The 22,522-nt window shown below is 42.0% G+C and overlaps 1 protein-coding gene across 1 annotated transcript in view; it reads left to right on the forward strand.

Moving 5' to 3' along the window:
• Positions 1-359: 359 nt before the first annotated feature.
• The window catches only part of LOC120061509 (testis-expressed protein 264 homolog), a 148,092-nt gene continuing 125,929 nt past the window's right edge, over positions 360-22,522 (forward strand). The window contains exon 1 of the mRNA XM_039011396.1: positions 360-927. Within this exon, the coding sequence (XP_038867324.1) occupies positions 670-927 (258 nt within the window). The 5' untranslated portion in view covers positions 360-669. The remainder of the gene's footprint in view (positions 928-22,522) is intronic.

Raw genomic sequence — 22,522 nt, forward strand, 5'->3', positions numbered from 1 at the left:
ATACAAATAATAAACAAGTTAGTCTTGTTTCCAGTCTGACAAGCTTGATTGATTGCGTGAAACTGTACTAAATAATGGACCCAGCTCCTTGTTCAGGGAACATACGCCGTTTCCACACCATAGAGTGCAAGAGGATGCTGTGGTATAGTTTCGTGCCAATTTATTCGAGCTATTTTAAAAGAAAATCACCTGGAATAGCCAACAAGGCAATTGATAGTGTAAAAATAATTTACACAATAATGCACAAATGTAATGTAATTGTTTTTTATGATTAAAGCTAAACAAAATGTCGCGCTTTATCGAAAAGGGACACCCCTTCATACGAGGCTAGATGGTTTGTCCGGGAAGCATGTCGTGTTTAGGGAAATGAACGTTGACTTGTTTAGCTATTCGGCCAGCATCGCGGGACCGCCGTTTACCTTCACTTCTCACCAAAAATCTTACAAATACAAACAAGTTGCTTTTACATCACAAGCAATTCATATGCATTTTATTTAAAAAAATATCGCGAATAACTGATTCATGACGTTTCGGTTTGTAGACTGTCCGCAAACTCGTGCTTCCCAAGCAAGGAGACTGTCTACACTTCATAGGGCTTGACATTGTCAGAACGGAACGTTTCACCGGAAAAGGGTTGTTGCATCAGGGGCAGCAGCGTTAGTGGTGACAATGTCTGACTCTATTATTTTAGCTCTGATAGTGTTTCTTATATTGTGTTTGATTGTAACAGTGGTGGCAGCTATTGTGTACTCTGGGCTGTTCACTGGGGTCAATATCAAGACAGGGTCGCCTCCTATCAAAAACGTTACCATTGCTTACAAACTTCACAAGGGACCTTATAAAGACTGTGGTGTTGCCTTCACCGAGACTGTCAGTATTGGGCCAAAGCTCAATACCATCCGTGTGTCCTACGATGACTCCACAGAGGTAAGACACCTTATGAACGGCATGCTGACGTGTGAGAGAATAATCAAACTGTCTTCACTTCCAGATGTATTTCTCAGCTCTTTTCAAAGGAACAAAGCTTGAATCAAGAGAGCTGAATGGAATTCTGATTTGGGAGCATGAATAAAGTCAGCTGTCCAATGCCACGTTGCACAGCTGATGATTTCCCCCTTCTGTAGTTCCAGTTTACTTTGGCATTAGCATGCAACTGACTAAAACATGGGCAAATCCTCCCAGGAGTCAGATGAAAAAAACTGAGTTTATGCCATTATGCTAAATATAGTCTAGTACTAAACCTGACTGCAGTATGAATGCAATTCTGTTCACTCTCTTATAGAGCTTGAGGGTAATTTATTCTGACACATTGGCTGTGAGAAGAAACTGGCTTGAGGGTAGTAACTAGTCCAGGCCAGTGTCTGTTTTAGTGACTTTACAGAGCAATAGTTTGTGGAGTATCCTTGGTCATGTCTGTTTCAGTATGATAGGTTGGATAAAGGAATAAAGACAGACACCAATGTCAAGTTCAATAGCCTTGTTAAGCATTGTACAAATCCCTACGCGTGGAGTCTGGGGAACAGTCCAGCTCGTCGATTACCTATCAACTAGACTCCGTAACAATGTCCTTGTTTCTCTTTTCAGTATACCTGCACTGTAAAGCACCACCTATAAATAGATCACCATTCAGCTGTAAGTTTCTCATTCCTTCACTCCTCACATGAGCTCAGGTGTTTAGTCAAAAAGATGTGGCAGCCACACAACAGCTGCCTGTTAGAGCTAGATGTTTACTGAGATCTCAACTAATGATACCCAGGCTGGGTTGCCAATGGGATGGTCTGGATACACTCATGTGACCCAGTGGTAAAAGGAGCAGATGGCTACAGATGCAAAAGATTGATACATTTGTGATGTGAAATTCCTGCAAGACAACCCTGTACCTGAGATGCACACGGCCCAGTGTAGGCATAAAATTATGGTGTTTGGGTGGGTTTTGTTGCATATATTGTGGTTTGGGAATTGCTTTGTGCTGCTGGTGTAGCAGAGAGATGAGCTGTTTGGATAGTGATATTGTGTTTTGTCAGCCGCTGACGTTTGAGTGCTGGGCATTCCCATGAGCACATGGGAATGCCCAGCAACATGTGAAGTTCATAGGAGCATGTCAAATTGGGTGTCAAATGAAAGATTAGTATATCTTTTAGAAATTAAAGTATACAGTGAGTATCATAAGTAGCCTATTCAACCCCCTTGGATTTTCCAAATGTTGTTGCGTTACGAAGTGCGATTTGAAGTGAATTTAATTATTGTGCAGTGGCAAGAAAAAGTATGTGAACCCTTTTGGAATTACCTGGATTGCTGCATACATTTGATCTGATCTTCATCGAAGTCATGTTAGCAATTTATGTTATTATTCAATAACACAAACTCCAAAGGAAATCAGGGGGAGGAAAATAGGTTTATTCAAAGAGGACAAATCATACGGGGAGGTAGATGGTCATTCTCCCCTCTCCTCAGTGATGCTCTCCAGTGTTCTCTACTGTGGTTCTCTCCACAGAACAAAGGGACAGCGTGTAGTTTTATAACCCAGCCCTAGCCTGTGGTTGACCAATTAGAATTCCTTGCAATAAAACTAGCCAATGGCCAAGTAACAAGTATCCTATTTCAGAAAAAACACTTTCCATTGATCGTTAGTTCTTGACCTCTCGTACTCTGTCTCTGCGTTGTGTATTTATCTTCAACATATTCTTACAGTCACAACAATAGACAAACACAGTGTGCTTAACTAATAACACATACATTTTTGTACTTGTCTTGTCTATATTGAATACATACTTTTTCCATCCTACACTGTGAATGTTTAAATTATGTGAACCCCCGGGATAATGACTTTTCCAAAAGCTAATTGGAGTCAGGGGTCAACTAACCTGGAGTCGAATCAATGAGACGAGATTGGAGATTTTGGTTAGAGCTGCCCTGCCCCATTAAAAAACACTCACAAAATTTGAGTTTGCTATTCAGAAGAATCATTGCCTGACATGGACCATGCCTTCAACAAAAGAGATCTCAGAAGACCTAAGATTAAGAATTGTTGTCCTGCATAAAGCTGGAAAGGGTTACAAAAGTATCTCTGTAAGTCAGGCCACAGTAGAGTTGCAAAGGGTCGTAAACTTTCCGGTAAATTTCCAGAAAGTTAGCTTATAACAGTTAACCTTTTTTGTGGGAAACACAAGGCAATTCTAGGTCTTGTGGTATATTTTAGTTCAACTATCCTCAATTCAATGGAATTGCAACCCTCTGCATGCACAGTGCATTTTTCCTTCACATGTACAGCTGATTCTCAAGATCTTGCACACTAATAAGATGCTATTGAGGCCACATTATTACACTGTCTGAGCCAAGGACTACATGCTTTCTGGTAAGTTTTGATTACAATACTGGGTGGGGTGAATATATTTTATATGACGTACATTATTTTTTTGTTAACTAGTAAATAGTAGCCTACAGCAAAGTGTGTTTAAATCATTTCTAACTTGTTACCAATTTCTGCTAGTTAGTTTTTGCTACCGTGTGGGTTTTAGCTTGCTTCAGCCTGCTAACTGGAATGTTAATTCACTTGTTTCCATACATATTTCATTTTAAAACCATTTATCTTACAAAGGATTTGTTTAATCTAACTGCTTAACTATTTATCTGTACATGGAATGTTATTTATTTATTTTTTACTCATAATTTTTTAAATCTTTACAGGAAAGTGCCAACGGGCACGATCTGTGTGGATACATTTCACTGCAGCTAATGTAGAAGGAAAAGCTGTGTACATTTGCAAATACTGTGCTAAATCATATGTGAAGAATGCAACAAAGATTCAGAATCATCTGGCCTAGTGCATAAAGTTCCCTCAGCACTCACAACAAGCAACCTCCTGACAAAAATCCCTCTACTTCTATTCGAGGTGAAAATTATGAATCAGACACCTTATCTATAGCAACAGCTCATGGTCCTCCTGGAATCCTCCTCTTACTCGAGCTGTGTATGCAACTGGTTCACCTCTGATGCTCACAGGCAATGTGTCTTGGAAGAGATTTCTGAATGTTATTTGCCCAGCATACATCCCTCGAACCAGACATGCTTCTACTCATTCTACGCATTTTCTGGATGCAGAGTTCAACAGAGTTCAAGAGAAGGTCAAGCAAATCATAGAGAAAGCAGAATGTATTGCAATCATCTCAGATGAGTGGTTGAATGTTCGTGGGCAAGGACTAATGAACTACATCATCTCCACCCCTCAACCAGTATTCTACAAGAGCACACAAGGGACAACACACACCGGTCTCTACATTCCAGATGAGCTGAAGGCAGTCATCAATGACCTTGGACCGCAGAAGGTATTTGCACTGGTGACAGACAATGCTGCAAACATGAAGGCTGCTTAGTCTAAAGTGGAGGAGTCCTACACTCACATCACACCCATTGGCTGTGCTGCTCATGCATTGAATCTGCTCCTCAAGGACATCATGACATTGAAAACAATGGATACACTACAAGTGAGCCAAGGAAATGGTTAGGTATGTGAAGGGTCATCAAGTTATAGAAGCAATCTACCTCACCAAGCACAGTGAGAAGAATAAGAGCACCACATTGAAGCTGCTTAGCAACACCCGTTGGGGTGGTGTTGTCATCATGTTTGACAGTGTCCTTGAGGGGAAGTAGTCTCTCTCCAAGAAATGGCCATATCACAGTCTGCCGATATGGACAGCCCCATCAAAAGGATCCTCCTGGATGATGTATTTTGGGAGAGAGTAGTAAGCAGCATGAAACTCCTGAAACCTATAGCAGTAGCCATTGCATGGATTGAGGGAGACAATGCCATCATGTCTGATGTTCAGACTCTGCTTGCAGATATTAGAGAAGAAATCTGTACTGCCCTGTCTACTTCACTGTTGCTCCAAGCAGAGGAAATTGCAGTTCTGAAATACATCATAAAGCATGAAGAATTCTGCCTGAAGCCCATACATGCCACAGCGTACATGTTCGACTCCAAGTATGCTGGGAAGAGCATCCTGTCTGGTGCAGAGATCAACAAGGCCTATGGTGTCATCACTACCGTGTCTACCTTGGCCTGGATGAGGACAAGGTTCTTGTCTTCTTAGTCTGGTGAAGTACACTACCAAGCAAGGGCTTTGGCATGGAGATGTAATATGGCAGTAGTGCCAACAGATCTCATCAGCCACCTGGGGGAAGGGACTTTGTGGATCTGAGGCTCTTTCCCCTGTTGCCTCCATCTTCCAAATCCCACCAACATCAGCCACCTCAGAGTGCAACTGGTCCTTCTTTGGGAACACACACACCAAAGCACGCTACAGGTTGACCAATACAAGGGTTGAAAAATTGGTGGCCATCCGGGCAAATTTGAGGCTTAGAAACTGACAATGAGCCATGCTCAACGAGGTTGGAAAGTGACAGTGAAGATGAGGCCTCGGAGTCTGATGTTCAAGAGGTGGACATTGAGGAGGTCCAGGGAGAAGACATGGAACCCTGAGAGGAAGACAACCAAAACTTTTTACATAATTTTACAGTTGTATGTTGAAAATGTTTTTTGGAGATGCGATGGATCATTCAATATTCTCTTTTGTTGTTCAGTGAAATCATCCCTTGTTACGATTCAACTAATTTAATTGAAGTTCAATTCGTAACTAAATCTTTTTTTTTTTTTCTATTGGAATGATTTAATAATTTGCAATTATGTCTACTTATGATAAGGTAAAAGGTTTATTTTTCTGTCTCCATATAATATGGTAAATATATCCAATGCAAAAAACAACTACATTTTCAATGGTATTAATATTAAATCCCATATATTCCTGTTTAATTCCCACGGAAAGTTTCCACCTCTGAACATTCCGCAAAATGTGCATCCCTATTCCACGGTAAAACAATTTGTCTATAAATCGAGAAATTTCAGCACTGTTGCTACTCTCCCTAAGAGTGGCCGTCCTGCAAAGATGACTGCAAGAGCACAGCGCAGAATGCTCAATGAGGTTAATAAGAATCCTAGTGTCAGCTGAAGACTTACAGAAATTTCTGGAAGATGCTAACATCTCTGTTGATGAGTCTATGATACGTAAAACACTAAACAAGAAGGGTGTTCATGGGAGGACACCATGGAAGAAGTCACTACTGTCCCAAAAAAAACATTGCTGTATGTCTGAAGTTTGCAAAAGAGCACCTGGATGTTCCACAGCGCTACTGGCAAAATATTATGTGGACAGATGAAACTACAGTTGAGTTGTTTGGAAGGAACACACAACACTATGTGTGGAGAAAATAGGTACAGCACACCAACATCAAAACCTCATCCCAACTGTAAACTATGGTGGAGGGAGCATCATGGTTTGGGGCTGCTTTGCTACCTCAGGGCCTAGACAGCTTGCTATCATTGATGGGAAAATGAATCCCCAAGTTTATCAAGACATTTTGCAGGAGAATGTAAGGCTGTCTGCCAAATGAAGCGCAACAGGACAACAACCCAAAAGACAGAAGTAAATCAACAACAGAATGGCTTGAACAGAAGAAAATACGCTTTCTGGATTGGCCCAGTCAATCTTGACCTCAACCTGATTTGAGATGCTGTGGCATGACCTCGAGCGGTTCACACAAGACATCCCAAGAATATTGTGGAACTGAAACAGTTTTGTAAAGAGGAATGGTCAAATTCCTCCTGACCGTTGTGCAGGTCTGATCTGCAACTACAGAAAATGTTGGGTTGAGGTTATTGCTGCCAAAGGAGGGTCAACCTGTTATTAAATCCAAGGGTTCACGTACTTTTCCAACCTGCACTGTGAATGTTTACACGGTGTGTTCAATAAAGAGATGACAAATTATAATGGTTTGTTATTAGTTTAAGCTGACTGTGTTTGTCTGTTGTGACTTAGATGAAGATCAGATAAAATTTTATGACCAATTTATGCAGAAATCCAGGTAATTCTAAAGGGTTCACATACTTTTTCTTTCCACTGTACATTCTTTGTTGTTCATCTACACAAAACACTGTCAAAGTGGAAGAAAAATAACACATACCTTTGTTAGATAAGCATTCACCCACCTAAGTCAGTACATGTTAGGAACACTTTTGGCAGCGATTACCGCTGTGAGTCTTCTTGGGTAAGTCTCTCAGAGCTTTGCACACCTGGATTGTTCAATATTTGCTCATTTTTAAAAAATATTTTCAAAATTCTTCAAGCTCTGTCAAGGTGTTGGGGATCATGGCTAGACAGATCAAGTCTTGCCATAGATTTTCAAGCAGATTTATGTCAAAACTAACTTGGCCACTCAAACATTCACTGTCTTCTTGGTAAGCAACACCAGTGTATATTTGGCCTTGTGTTGTAGGTTTTTGTCCTGCTGAAAGTTGAATTCTTCTCCCAGTATCTGGTGTAAAGCAAGTTTTCTTCTAGGATTTTGCCTGTGCTTAGCTCCATGCTGTTTCTTTTTATCCTGAAACCCCCCCAGTCTTTACCGATGTCACGCAGCCACTAAGGCTGGGAATTGCCAGGACCTCACAATACGATATTATCACAATACTTACAGTTGAAGTCGGTACATACAAACGTTGCCAAATACATTTAAACTCAGTTTTTTGCAATTCCTGACATTTAATCCAAGTAAATATTCCCCATTTTAGGTCAGTTAGGATCACCACTTTATTTTAAGAAGGTGAAATGTCAGAATAATAGTAGAGAGAATTATTTATTTAAGCTTTTATATCTTTCATCACATTCCCAGTGGGTCAGAAGTTTACATACACTCAATTAGTATTTGGTAGCATTGCCTTTAAATTGTTTAACTTGGGTCAAACGTTTCGGGTAGCCTTCCACAAGCTTCCCACAATAAGTTGGGTGAATATTGGCCCATCCCTCCTGACAGAGCTGGTGTAACTGAGTCAGGTTTGAAGGCCTCCTTGCTTGCACACACTTTTTCAGTTCTGCCCATAAATGTTCTATAGGATTGAGGTCAGGGCTTTTTAATGGCCACTCCAATACCTCGACTTTGACTTTGTTGTCCTTAAGCCATTCTGCCACAACTTTGGAAGTTTGCTTGGGGTCATTGTCCGTTTGGAAGACCCATTTGCGACCAAGCTTTAACTTCCTGACTGATCTCTTGTGATGTTGCTTCAATATATCCACATAATTGTCCTGCCTCATGATGCCATCTATTTTGTGAAGTGCACCAGTCCCTCCTGCAGCAAAGCACCCCCACAACATGATGCTGCCACCCCGTGCTTCACGGTTGGGATGGTGTTCTTCGGCTTGCAAACCCCTTTTTCCTCCAAACATAATGATGGTCATTATGGCCAAATAGTTCTATTATTATTTCATCAGACCAGAGGACATTTCTCCAAAAAGTACGATCTTTGTCCCCATGTGCAGTTGCAAACCGTAGTCTGGCTTTTTTTATGGGGGTTTTGGAGCAATGGCTTCTTCCTAGCTGAGCGGCCTTTCAGGTTATGTCGATATAGGACTTGTTTTAATGTGGATATAGATACTTTTATACCTGTTTCCTCCAGCATCTTCACAAGGTCCTTTGCTGTTGTTCTGGGATTCATTTGCACTTTTCACACCAAAGTACGTTCATCTCTAGAAGACAGAACGCATCTCCTTCCTGAGCGGTATGACAGCTGTGTGGTCCATGGTGTTTATACTTGCGTACTATTGTTTGTACAGATGAACGTGGTACCTTCAGGCGTTTTGAAATTGCTCCCAAGGATGAAACAGACTTGTGGAGGTTTTCTTCTGCGGTCTTGGCTGATTTACTTTTGATTTTCCCATAATGTCAAGCAAAGAGGCAGTGAGTTTGAAGGTAGTCCTTGAAATACATCCACAGGTATACCGCCAATTGACTCAGGCTAATTGACATCATTTATCAGAAGCTTCTAAAGCCATTAAATCATTTTCTGGAATTTTCCAAGCTGTTTAAAGGCACAGTCATCTTAGTGTATGTACACTTCTGACCCACTGGAATTGTGATACAGTGAAATAATCTGTGAACAATTGTTGGAGAAGAAATTTGTGGAGTGGTTGAAAAACGAGTTTTAATAACTCCAACCTAAGTGTATGTAAACTTACGACTTCAACTGTACATGTAGGTAGAGTTAAAGTGACTATGCATAGATAATAAACAGAGTAGCAGCAGCATAAAAGAGGGATCTGGGTAGCCCTTTGATTAGCTGTTCAGGAGTCTTATGGCTTGGGTGTAGAAGCTGTTAAGAAGCCTTTTGGACCTCCACTTGGCGATCCGGTACTGCTTGCCATACGGTAGCAGAGAGAAGTCTATGACTAGGGTGCCTGGAGTCTTTTAGGGCCTTTCTCTGACACGCCTGATATAGAGGCCCTGGATGGCAGGAAGCTTTGCGCAAGTGATGTACTGGGCCGTACACACTTACCCGCCATTCACTACTGAGGTCGGAGGCCGAGCAGTTGCCATACCAGGCAGTGATGCGACCAGTCAGGATGTTCTCGATGGTGCAGCTGTAGAGCCTTTTGAGGATCTGAGGACTCATGCCAAATCTTTTCAGTTTCCTGAGGGGTAATAGGTTTGTCGTGCCCTCTTCACGACTGTCTTAGTATGTTTGGACCATGATAGTTTGTTGGTGATGTGGACACCAAGGAACTTGAAGCTCTCAACCTGTTCCACTACAGCCCCGTCGATGAGAATGGGGGCGTGCTTGGTCCTCCTTTTCCTGTAGTCCACAATCATCTCCTTTGTCTTGATCACGTTGAGGGAGAGGTTGTTGTCCTGGCACCACACGACCAGGTCTCTGACCACCTCCCTATAGGCTGTCTCATCGTTGTCGGTGATCAGGCCTACCACTGTCATCGGCAAACTTGATGATGGTGTTGGGGTCGTGCCTGGCCATGCAGTCATGAGTGAACAGGGAGTACAGGAGGGTACTGAGCACGCACCCCTGACGGCCCTCGTGTTGAGGATCAGCGTGGCAGATGTGTTGTACCCTACCCTTACCACTTGGGGCCGGCCCATCAGGAAGTCCAGGATCCAGTTGCAGAGGGAGGTTTTTAGTCCCAGGGTCCTTAGATTAGTGATGAGCTTTGAGAAATTTTAGGGCGCTATGGTGTTGAACGCTGAGCTGTCGTCAATGAATAGCATTCTCACATAGGTGTTCCTTTTGTCCGGGTGGGAAAGGGCAGTGTTGGGGCAGTATGCAAATTGGAGTGGGTCTAGGGTTTCTGGGATAATGGTGTTAATGTGAGCCATGACCGCTATGGGTCAGTAGTCATTTATGTAGGTTACCTTAGTGTTCTTGGTACAGGGACTTTGGTGGTCTGCTTGAAACATTTTGGTAATCCAGACTCAGTCAGGGAGAGGTTGAAAATGTCAGTGAAGACACTTGCCAGTTGGTCAGCACATGCTCTGACTACACGTCCTGGTAATCCGTCTGGCCCTGCAGCCTTGTGAATGTTGACCTGTTTAAAGGTTTCACTCACATCGGCTACGGAGAGTGTGATTACGAAGTCGTCCGGAACAGCTGGTGCTCTCATGCATGTTTCAGTGTTACTTTCCTCAAAGCGAGCAAAGAAGTAATTTAGCTCATCTGGTAGGTTTGTGTCTCTGGGCAGCTCGGCTGTGCTTCCCTTTGTAGTCTGTAATAGTTTGCAAGCCCTGCCACATCCGACGCTTGTCTGAGCCACTCAATTGGATGCTGCTCACTGTAACCAGTGCCTGTAATCTGGTTCAGGTTATTAATCATGCTGCCAGTGGGTTTACAAACAGTACAGGAACTATATCATCCATGTGTATTTAACTTTTTGACCAATGCTTCAGAACTCTGCTCTAAAGCTGTATCCATACCCATTGGATGTACTGATAATATTTTAGTGGCCATATCTCGAAAAGCCAAAGTTCCAAAGGCAGGGTCTAAAATAGTGTGTAAGAGTCCATACAAAGCCAGTCTCTCTTGGCTAAAGGTAGAGGAGAGACTGTTTGCATAGCCAACTTACACTAAGCTCTGACACACTCACACTTAACCCACCAGACATGCCACAAGGAGTCTTTTTACAGTCCACAAATTCAGATCAAATGGAAGAAAACCTACAGTATTATATTGAGCCATGATTGCATGGAACTCCTTTCCATCTCTGATTTCTCAAGTGAACAGCAAACCTGGCTTTAAAAAACAAACGAAGCAACACCTCACCTCTCTTCCCTATTTTACCTAGATATTTTGTGTGTATGTACTGACATGTAGGCTGTGCAACATTTTCAAATCGATGTAGTTCTGTCTTTGAGCTGTTCTTGTCTATTAATGTTCTGTATCGTCATGTTTTGTGTGGACCCCAGGAAGAGTAGCTGCTGCTTTCGCAACGGCTAATGGTGATCCTAGTAAAAAAAAAAAAAAATACCAGTGCTCTACTGTACTGAACTCTAATGTACTGGACTGTACTCTATTTTTCTCTAGTTTCTTTACTTAAAAAATACCAGATACCAGTACTCTAGTGTACTGTACTGCTCTCTACTGTGCTATCCAAACTTGTGAAACAGCGACGTCTATGATTGGTTTAGATTTGGTTTGGCCAGGGCGGACTGACCAAATGTCAACTACTTTTCAACATCCATGGACATTTGTTGTCGGTCAGTGCTTAGTCGGTGAGGATGCTTGTTACAGTAAATAGAAAGAGGGTTGTTGGTAGGTGTCAATGAGTATAGTTACGTGCACACAATAATGCGATTATTGTGGATAGTCAGATGTAATATAATAGATTGATTTTTGATTTAAAACATTTACATGCTTTGCAAGAAGAATGATTTTCCTAATAATCCTGTTTACATGAACACATCTGAAATCAAGCTACCTGATGAACATTGTTCGGACATATAAAGTTTATGTGAAAACTACTTCTAAGATGCATACATTCAGTTGTTCCGAACTCACTACACTTGCGCTAAAGGAGGCTCTTTCAACTGGTCCTAGCACATCAAATACACTGCTAGAATGCTGATTTAAGGTGTTTACATGTCCTAATAATTTGAACCATTTCTCAGAAAACCAGGTGTTTTAATCAGCATATGCTTACTTCGATTTTGACCGTGCACTGATTTAAGATAAGCCGAGTAAGGTGTTTACATAACTATTGTATAATGTGCCCTACTGCCATAATAAGTTTAATATCAAATTATTACTGTGCATGTAAACGTACTCAGTAAGAGCCCGGAGAAGTGACATTACCTGGAGAAGTGACATTACCTGGAGAGAGGTAGATGTCAAATTCCCCTTTTCCAGAAATCAAAGCCTTTGCTTATTCAAAACATTTATAATGGAAAATGGTTTAAAAATGTACATATTCCTTAATTTCTCAAAGATATACCCTTAGCTTTTGTTTGAGCCCCAATTTGACATTCTCCTATGAACTTCACATATTGGTGCTCATGGGTCCTTTTTTTTTATTTTTTATTTTTATCCCATTTTCTCCCCAATTTTCGTGGTATCCAATCGCTAGTAATTACTGTCTTGTCTCATCGCTACAAGGTCGAAGGTCGAAAGCCATGCGTCCTCCGAAGCACAACCCAACCAAGCCGCACTGCTTCTTAACACAGCGCGCCTCCAACCCGGAAGCCAGCCGCACCAATGTGTCGGAGGAAACACCGTGTACCTGGCCCCCTTGGTTAGCTCGCACTGCGCCCGGCCCGCCACAGGAGTCGCTGGAGCGCGATGAGACAAGGATATCCCTACCGGCCAAACCCTCCCTAACCCGGACGACGCTATGCCAATTGTGCGTCGCCCCACGGACCTCCCGGTCGCGGCCGGCTGCGACAGAGCCTGGGCGCGAACCCAGAGACTCTGGTGGCGCAGTTAGCACTGCGATGCAGTGCCCTAGACCACTGCGCCACCCGGAAGGCCCTCATGGGTCCTTTTTAGATGGAAATGCCCCCCATGTACCTCGTGTAAGCCAAATATATATATATATATATTTGTAGGTCTAATTTACTGATGGTCCCTAACTAGCCCCATAGGGATATCCAAAGGTGCTAGGTGTTTAGTGGGCATTATGATCTGTTCGCATGCAGTTAATATGTACCTTAGTCGTGCAGCTGCGCTCCGACTTGATGATTACTTGGGTGCTGTGGGCATGTGAACAGCATTGAAATAAACCCAACCCCAAAAAAGCTGTTACATACTAGATTCCTTACATTTCACAAATCTCAGTTTTTGTACGTTACTGACTTTTTTCTATGGTCAATTTTGACACGAGAATAAATGTTTGATACATATTGATGCTGCCAGGGCCGTTTTCAACCAAAGAAGTTTGGTCTTTCGGTTCAATTGCGCGTTAACAGTGGTTTTGAAAAACCTTAACACAAACTTGGAAATTGTTAACAGTAGTCCTTGTGCGTAGAGTTGTATGGATTGTTTCACTTTGCAATCAATGGTTTAAAAAAAATCTGAGACTCAGCATCATTGTGTGACTAGGCCCTCCCAAATACCATATGGCAAAATAGTGTTTTGGTACAATGAGAGTGCATATGAGCTCAATCCGTCTAGGCTACTATGTAAAGGGATTGGGGCAGCTCCCGTGTGCCCAGTGTGGCAGCCCCCCCGCACCTCTCTTAAACCTATGTTAAAAAAATAAAAAAAATATAAAAAAGCTTAATGAAATGGGTTTCCATGGCCAAGCAGCCGCACACAAGCCTAAGATCACCATGTGCAATGCCAAGCGTCAGCTTGAGTGGTGTAACGCTCACCGCCATTGGACTCTGGAGCAGTGGAAACGTGTTCTCTGGAGGGATTAATCACACTGACAAATCTGGGTTTGGCGGATGCCAGGGGAACGCTACCTGCCCGAATGCGTAGTGCCAATTGTAAAGTTTGGTTGAGGTAGAATAATGGTCTGGGGCTGATTTTCATGGTTCGGGCGAGGCCCCTTAGTTCCAGTGAAGGGAAATCTGAACGCTACAGCATACAAGGACATTCTAGTCGATTCTGTGCTTCCAGCTTTGTGGCAACAGTTAGGGGAAGGCCCTTTTCAGCATGACAATGCCCCGTGCACAAAGCGAGGTCTACAGAAATGGTTTGTCGAGATCGGTGTGGAAGAACTTGACTGTCCTGCACAGACCCCTGACGTCAACCCCATCAAACACCTTTGGGATGAATTGGAATGCCGACTGCGAGCCAGGCCTAATCGGCCAACATCAGTGCCTGACGTCACTAATGCTCTTGTGGCTAAATGGAAGTAATGTTCCAACATCTAGTGGAAAGCCTTCCCAGAAGAGTGGAGGCTGTTATATCAAAATAGGGGGGAACCAACTCCATATTAATGCCCATGATTTTAGAATGAGATGTTCGACGAGCTGGTGTCCACATACTTTTGGTCATGTAGTGTATGTGTGTCTTTTCGGTTAGACCTTGTGTGCAATTGACCATTAAAGTGATCTTTAATCAGTTTTGCTACACCAGTTGACATTTGTCGAAGTTGTTTAGGTAACTCGTATGTCATTAAGAGGGAGCTGCTTCTAATTTAATATCAGTCCCAATGCTCAATCAAATTACTAAGATATTGCATTATTAGAGTGCTATCTGCAAGCCAATTCACTTTGTTACTTTCAATAGTCTCCATATATTTTTCCTTCAACTCCCTTCTTCCCAATAGAAAGACCTTCTCAATCTACAACTACTAATACACATGGATCACTCTCGAACAACATTCTGCTTTTCCCCCTATTGCAAGGTTCAAAACAAATCAAACATGATAACTTTCTCTATATTGGAAGGCATTGTTTTCATCTTAGTATACCTTCAAAGTTACTCTATATTTATTTAAAATGTCTGTTGGATATTCACTTTCTGCTTCAATATTTATTAAATGTTTATTATTTTAAGATTCATATGTAATGCGTTGGAGGGATCAATATGTATTAACTGAGCTGGCACTGTCTATCAGTCCCCTGTAGATGGCATGCTCTGTCCATAATAAGTCTCTACCTAGCAAGTTAAACAGTTGAGTAGGTGAATACTGAAAATTATTTGTTCTATTTAACAGAGTATGGGGTTTATTTCAAAATGTATTACCAGGGTGGAAGAAATCTCATAAGCGTTTATAGTTTTATTGGTTAGGGGTAAGTCAAGTCCTGTACAATGCTTTAACCTTATCATACCTCAAATGATCCATAAAGGGACCACTCTGAACATTGCTCAGAATACTATTTACACCACTTAAGTACGTCTACGTGTGGGTGTACAAGTTGTATATTATTTTGTATTTTTTCTATTGTTACTTCATCAGATCTCTAGTAACCCATTATACTCAATATTATGTTACTTTATCTCTAGTAACCCATTATACATTTGTGTTATCACAAATTCCTCCTTTAGACTAGTGTTCCCTTCATACAGGGGTTCAGATATTTATACTAGTTCTATTTAACAGCATATTCGGAAATGGTTCTCTCTCCTTTCATATCTCACATACATAATAACGTTATATATCAAACTCCACTGATGAGACATGTTATCCTCATGTAATCACAAAAAATGAATAATGTTACCCTCAGAGATATGTTATCCTCGTTACTAACGAAACATGCAATTTAAACATGTTATCCTCATTACTAATCAAAACATGTCTCAGAGGATGTCATCTCAAATTAGATTTCTGAGACATGTTATCCTCTAGATTACATAGATAACGTTATAGATCAGCTCACACAGAACTGGAAAACTCCGCTCACATTCAGTCCATATTCACATCGGAGCTAGTCCCCTGACAGCTCTCATTCACTCAATACTTAATAGCTAAATTTCAAACCTCTTATCATCCAAATTTCAATCAGTTTAATATCCTAATTTCAATCCTCTTAATTTTTTCCAATCAGCTCTTGTTATCCAAATATCAATCAGCTCATTATCCAAATTTCAATCAGCTTAACATCCCATATCTCAATCGCACAATTTTCACATCCACATTCACTTAGTACTATTCCCAAACACACTCGGTAATCTCCTTTATTACCCATGTGCATCTTCAACGATTCTCTTGTCGTTACTTGCTATGCACCATATGTATCTTCAACGGTTCTTTTGCCGGTACGTCCTACACATATAACACCCCATATTAGAAAATACCTTGTGTTATTTGTAGTGGCTGCAGACCACAGACATTTCTTCTAAATTCCTACAGACAGCTGTCAGCAGGGCTTTCCATGGTACCATTACGCTCTCACTCTAGTCTTCTCATAAAACTAGTGAATAGTCTTCTCTCTACTTGCTTTGATTAAATGTTTAATATTTTTTTTACATTTTTTATACAGATTCATTTAAATTGATATACTGATATTCAGAAGACATGTCCCTCTTTTGTTTGTGGATGATGTGTCTCCTCCTGGGCAGCTCACAGTAAGGGTCTGGTCTGGGCGGGTCCTCGTCGTGATTTTTTTCAGACAGGAATTTCCCTCATGCTTCATAAAATGTGCCACCGGTATTCCTCGCAAACCCCCGCTGGAAAGCTCCGCAGGCAGAATCAATAATCCTTTTCGTGACACCAAATTGTCCTCTATTGACAATTACCACTAGGGACACTCAGTCAATCTTAAATGAATCATTGTTTATTGTCAGGGTGCTGGAGAGGTTCCAACAAACTCAATGCATCAAAATGAACGTCTGTTAGGAGCTCTAACGTGGCAGTCACGTTAGTTTTCCTTATATACTGAATGATTTAGCTTATTCATCATTCATAATTAATGTTTGCTTCATTTATGTGATGGCCAATACTGGGTCGTGCATGTGACAGATCAATACCTCAGGATGCTTTTTCTCTCCAAGCTGAGACCTTGAAACTGAGATATCCCTTTCTCTAAACAAGATTCTGGGCATACTGCCAAATTGCAGATACTGATAGTGAGGATTCATTCAATCAGTCACTTGCATGAACACAGAAATTGGTTTATAGAAAGCACAAACATAGAACATAGAAATGGGTAAGTAGAAAAGCACAAACATAAAAATGTCCATCACATATCCATGGGCTGCCAATGCCACTTCACCATATGCCTTCATCCAAAATAACAGTTCACAGCCAAATACTGAACAATCCAAATGGCTCATTAGTTCTTGAAGGGGAAAGGCAATATTTGAAAAGGGAGGAAGAGGGCAACATGCTGCTTTCTGTCTTTCGTTCATGCATTCATATTTTTGTGAGTGCGTTTTGACAGGCTTTTTAACCGAGCTGTTTTAATATGCATGTGGGGTGTGCAATTAATGTCCCCTCACAAGCGGAACGGATGAGAAGCGAGAGAGAAAGTATGTTTCAACCTCACTAGCAGGGGAATGGACTGTCTGCCTTCCCTTGGGGAAAAGATGTCTGATGGATACAAATAGAGCAGAAATTATCTTCTAAAGCCTAACTCTCTTGTGTTAGCTTCAAAACCATGTCTTACAGGCCTTGCCAACCAACCGTCACTTAATGGACATGCGAATGAGTTAGTTTGTCAATGGCTCTTTTGGTTGTAGACATTCCTTAACTGCTCCAGTAATGTAATGCAGCAGCTGAAGAGGTTGTCATATACTCATACACTGCCAGTCATAATATAGGCTAGCATGGCCTGAAGCAGGGTTTCCAAAACTCGGTCCTGGGCCACCCCGTGCACATTTAGTTTTTTGCCCTAGCACTACACAGCTGATTCAAATAACCAACTCATCATCAAGCTTTGAATATTTTAATCAGCTGTGTTTGGGAAACCCTGACCTAAAGGACTATTATACTGAACAAAAATATAAACGCAACATGTAAAGTGTTGTTGCTCTCAAGGTGTTGTTGGGTCCCATGTTTCATGAGCAGAAACAAAATATCCCAGAAATGTTCCATACGCACCAAAATCTTATTTCTCATATTTTGTGCACAATGGCTCCAACGTCGTTTTAGAGAATTTGGCAGTACCTCCATCCAGCTTCACAACCGCAGACCACATGTAACCACGCCAGCCCAGGACCTCCACATCCGGTTTCTTCACCTGCGGGATCGTCTGAGACCAGCCACCCGGACATGATGAAACTGTGGAGTATTTCTGTCTAATAAATCCCTTTTGTGGGGAAAAACTCATTCTGATTGGCTGGGCCTGGCTCCCAAGTGGGTGGGCCTATGGCTGCACCCCTGCCCAGTCATGTGAAATCCATAGATTAGGGCCTAATTTATTTATTTGAGTTGAATTGTCATTCAGTAAAATCGTAAAAATTGTTGCATGTTGCATTTATATTTTTGTTCAGTATTGTTGGCCCCTCATCACCCAGTGCATAGGCCTACTGTTTAGATTAAGTATTTCAGGCGTTATACATTGGGGGATTTTAAGAGCAACTTTTATTTGCATTAGGTTATTTTTATTTTGACTTGGTAGAAATTAAGAAGGTTATAAATGTGTTATTATGTTCATGTAATGGCACATTGTTTACCACTAGATGGCAGTGATTGCATGCCTACTGCAGAGGGATATTTGCAGGAATGCACACATGCACACACACAAACCCACACACACTATTAGCATAACTAACAGGAATCATTTTGCATACACACACACACACTATTAGCATAACTAACAGGAATCATTTTGCATACATGCATTGCATGTCATTTTGATATTAGGCTAAGCATCTAAATTTGACCTAGATCTATAGCCAGTCTGTCCACTATTAGTCTGATGTGGTCACTCGGAGGTGACTGGCATCCACTCTTCTCTATGTTGGGCCGTCACAACCCGGACAGCCAATTAGCTTTAGGCCTGGCTGGCTCTCCTGTCCGGGCTGCCCAGTGACGGGCGGGTCTTTGTGTGTGTGTGTCTGTTTTTAATTGGTGTAATTCTCTGATCTCATTATCACACAGGCCCGGGGGTCCTAACGGGCTGCTGACACAGGTCAGGTCTTAGGTCAGTCTACCTCATAGGAGAGACAGCAGACTACACACTGGACAGGTAGGCATGTAGACCACAGCGATGTCATTGTTTCCTCAACTTATTGGACCGTTTGAGTGGAGAGACATCAGGTCTATGGTGCTCTCTAGTGTGGTGTATAGGGAGAGGTCCAGGGGAAAGCAGACAGTCTCCCTGACTGATGCGATTGGCCACAGTCATTAAAGGGATACTTATAGGGATACTTAATATACTACTTCCCAATAGTCAGATGGATACAATTTTTATGTATCTGTGCCAAGTATGAAGGAAGTTAGAGGTAGTTTTGCGAGCCAATGCTAACTTGCTTTAGCGCAATGACTGGAAGTCTATGGATATCTGCTAGCATGCTTCCAGTCATTCTGCTAACGCTAGTTAATTATTGCGCTAGTTAGCAACTTCCTTCAAACTGCATTCACAGTCGGAGAGTAGCAGAGTTGTACAGATGATCATGATCAGTGCAGATAAGTGTCACATTCACGCATTTCTCTGTGCTGATCAAAGGTTGTCTAAACCAGCCCTCACCACACACCCCGACCGCTTCTGACACTGCACCTAAACAGAATCCAAACCTGCCATGTTGTGTGTATCCAGTATCCACCCACATGCTGGAAGTCCAGTTTGTAGCAGTAGCCTACTATTGCAGCCAGCAGCCCCACTCCTACTGCCTCCCAGTCACAACCAGGAGAAAATCAGATTTCATATGCGTCGTGATAGTGAGGATGTGAGTGGAAAACGGCTGAAAGAGAAAGTGAGAGAGAGGAAAGAGGCTCAGCTAAGGAGTGTAAATTTGCAGGAGTCTGACCTTCTTGAGAGGTTGGCTGGCGAGCGGAGAAGAGCGACGCTCCGACTCATCAATAGGAATCTCAGATCAGAGCGCCCAGCGCCGCGGCACTACCAGTCAAATTGATTAGCATTTTAGCGCCTGTCGACAGCTACAAACATGAAAGTGATGCTTCCGGCAAGGAGTTACCTTTTTCAAGGGGATGTAAAATGAGGGATGAATAGGCCCATGCCTTAAAAATGCTCTGAAATGTCTAGTTCCAAAAGGATTCTTTAGTCAGCACCATGATGCATTAACAATATGTCTAGTCCCAACTCCACAGTTTTCCCATTAAAGTTAATGGAGGTCTCTGTAATGAAGAACTGGAAAAGCATGTGCGAGCAAGGAGGCCTACAAACCTGACTCAGTTACACCAGCCCTGTCAGGAGGAATGGGCCAAAATTCACCCAACTTTTTGTGGGAAGCTTGTGGAAGGCTACCCAAAACGTTTGACCCAAGTTAAACAATTTAAAGGCAATGCTACCAAATACTAATTGAGTGTATTGTCACGAACGTCGTAACCCTCCTCGTCTGAGGAGGAGTAAGGATCGGACCAAAACGCAGCGTGGTTTGAATACATACTTAATTTAATAAACAAAGAAATGAAGAACACTTAAACAAACTACAAAACAACAAAACGAACGTGACGCTATATAACGAAAGTGCAGACACAAGCAACCAACGTATAGACATAGACAATAACCCACAACCCACAATACAAAACAGGATACCTAAATATGGTTCCCAATCAGAGACAACGCAAAACACCTGTCTCTGATTGAGAACCATATCAGGCCAAACACATAGAAATATACAAACCAGACATACAACATAGAATGCCCACACAGATCACACCCTGACCAACCAAAACATAAAACATACAAAGCAAACTATGGTCAGGGCGTGACATGTATGTAAACTTCTGACCCACTGGGAATGTGATGAAAGAAATAAAAGTTGAAATAAATCATTCTCTGTGCTATTATTCTGACATTTCACATTCTTAAAATAAAGTGGTGATCCTAACTGACTTAAGACGGAATTTTTATTAGGATTAAATGTCAGGAATTGTGAAAAACCGAGTTTAAATGTATTTGGCTAAGGTGTACGTAAACTTCCGACTTCAACTGTATGTACATATTCGTATTCATCCTTTACATTTGTGTGTAAGGTAGTCATTGTGAATTTGTTAGATTACTTGTTAGATTTTACTGCACCGTCGGAACTAGAAGCACAAGCATTTCGCAACACTCGCATTAAAATCTGCTAACCATGTGTATGTAACCAATAAAATTTGATTTGAAGACTGTTTATCCAATTGGCAATGGAATCGAAACCCAGTCACACATCAGTGGTACAATGCAGTAGTAAAGAGTTTGTGTGCATGTGTCCAGCCTCCAGCAGACAACTCAGGGAAGTCTCAGTGCAGCCTGGGAGAGCGTGTGGACAGCTGTTTCTCTGTGAGAGCCATTGGGGGCCCTTGACCCTTCAGGACCGAGGTTGAGGACTTGAGTTTCATGAGCCATTGCTAACTAGCCTAGCGTTAACACAATGACTAGACCTCTACAGGTACGCTAGCAGGAGTTCAAATCAAGCACAACCACACTCTAGTGGATTTTAATTATCGCTACCATATTGTAATTATGTTAAAAACTATTGTCTTTCTAAAGTGGTGATGATTGACAGATAGCCTAGGCACACTGCCAGTTGTTTTGGATTTGAATCCTGATTCCATCCACATACACAATAAATTGACCATCACAGTCTCAATATTTTCCGTACTGCTTTTATTTGCATGCATACTTTATTTGCTGCCCCATTAATTTGTCCTGAAACAGACCAACGCCATAAGATACAGTACATGCAGTCTCTCCGCTGTGAAGCCCCATTTAGTTTCAATTTCAGACAGCCTGGGAATCTATTGTCTGTGTCGTGGATCTATGGGGGGCTAATGGTTTCTAATCAGACACCTTAACAACAGCAGCAACTGACAGGCCGTCTCTCATCTCACACAAAATGGCAGGGAGAAGCACTTGAATACTGGAGCTCTTTTTGTTTGAATGTGTCCTCCTGTTCTCTCAATCTCCTCTCCTCACTCTGTCATTGACTTTGCTCTGTTCTTTGTGGATCGATATCTCGTCTACTCTATAACCCAAATCTGTAACACTTTATTTGAAAGGTGTCACGACTTCCACCGAAGGTGGCTCCTCTCCCTGTTCGGGCGGTGCTCGGCGGTCGTCATCGCCGGCCTAGTAGCTGCCACCGATCCATTTTTCCTTTTCGTTTGTGTCTGTCTGTATTGTTTACACCTATGTCTTATTAGTTGATTCCGGTGGGTATATTTACCTCCGCTGCCTGTTAGTCTTTGTGCGGGATTGTTTTCTGTGGTTACGTTAGTAGGGGTGCGTGTCTGCACCACGGGGTTTCTTTTCTCTCGGCAGTTGTGCCGTTTGGTAGTGAGTTTAGGAGTAGAGGTTTCTCCTCCGTGTGTAGCACTTTATTCCCTGTTTGTGTGGCAACCTGTTTTGGGCGTGTTTCAGTCCCATGTTTGTAGTTGAGTTGGGACTGCTCAATAAACATTATTTGCCACTGGGATTTCCTTGCTCTCCTGCTCCTGATTCCTGCACCTCCCTTTATAAGACATTTTTAAGACATTTATAAACAGTTTATCGAGAATGGTGCGACAAACAAAAAAACATCCAGTCAGCGGCAGACCTGTGGGAAAAAACAGCTTGTTTCTGAGATGTCGGAGGAGAACGGCAAGAATTGTGCAAGCTAACAGGCAAATAATGGCGCAGTACAACAGTGGTGTGCAGAACG

Source organism: Salvelinus namaycush, chromosome 2, assembly GCF_016432855.1.
Source record: "Salvelinus namaycush isolate Seneca chromosome 2, SaNama_1.0, whole genome shotgun sequence".
NCBI classification, from domain to species: domain Eukaryota; kingdom Metazoa; phylum Chordata; class Actinopteri; order Salmoniformes; family Salmonidae; genus Salvelinus; species Salvelinus namaycush.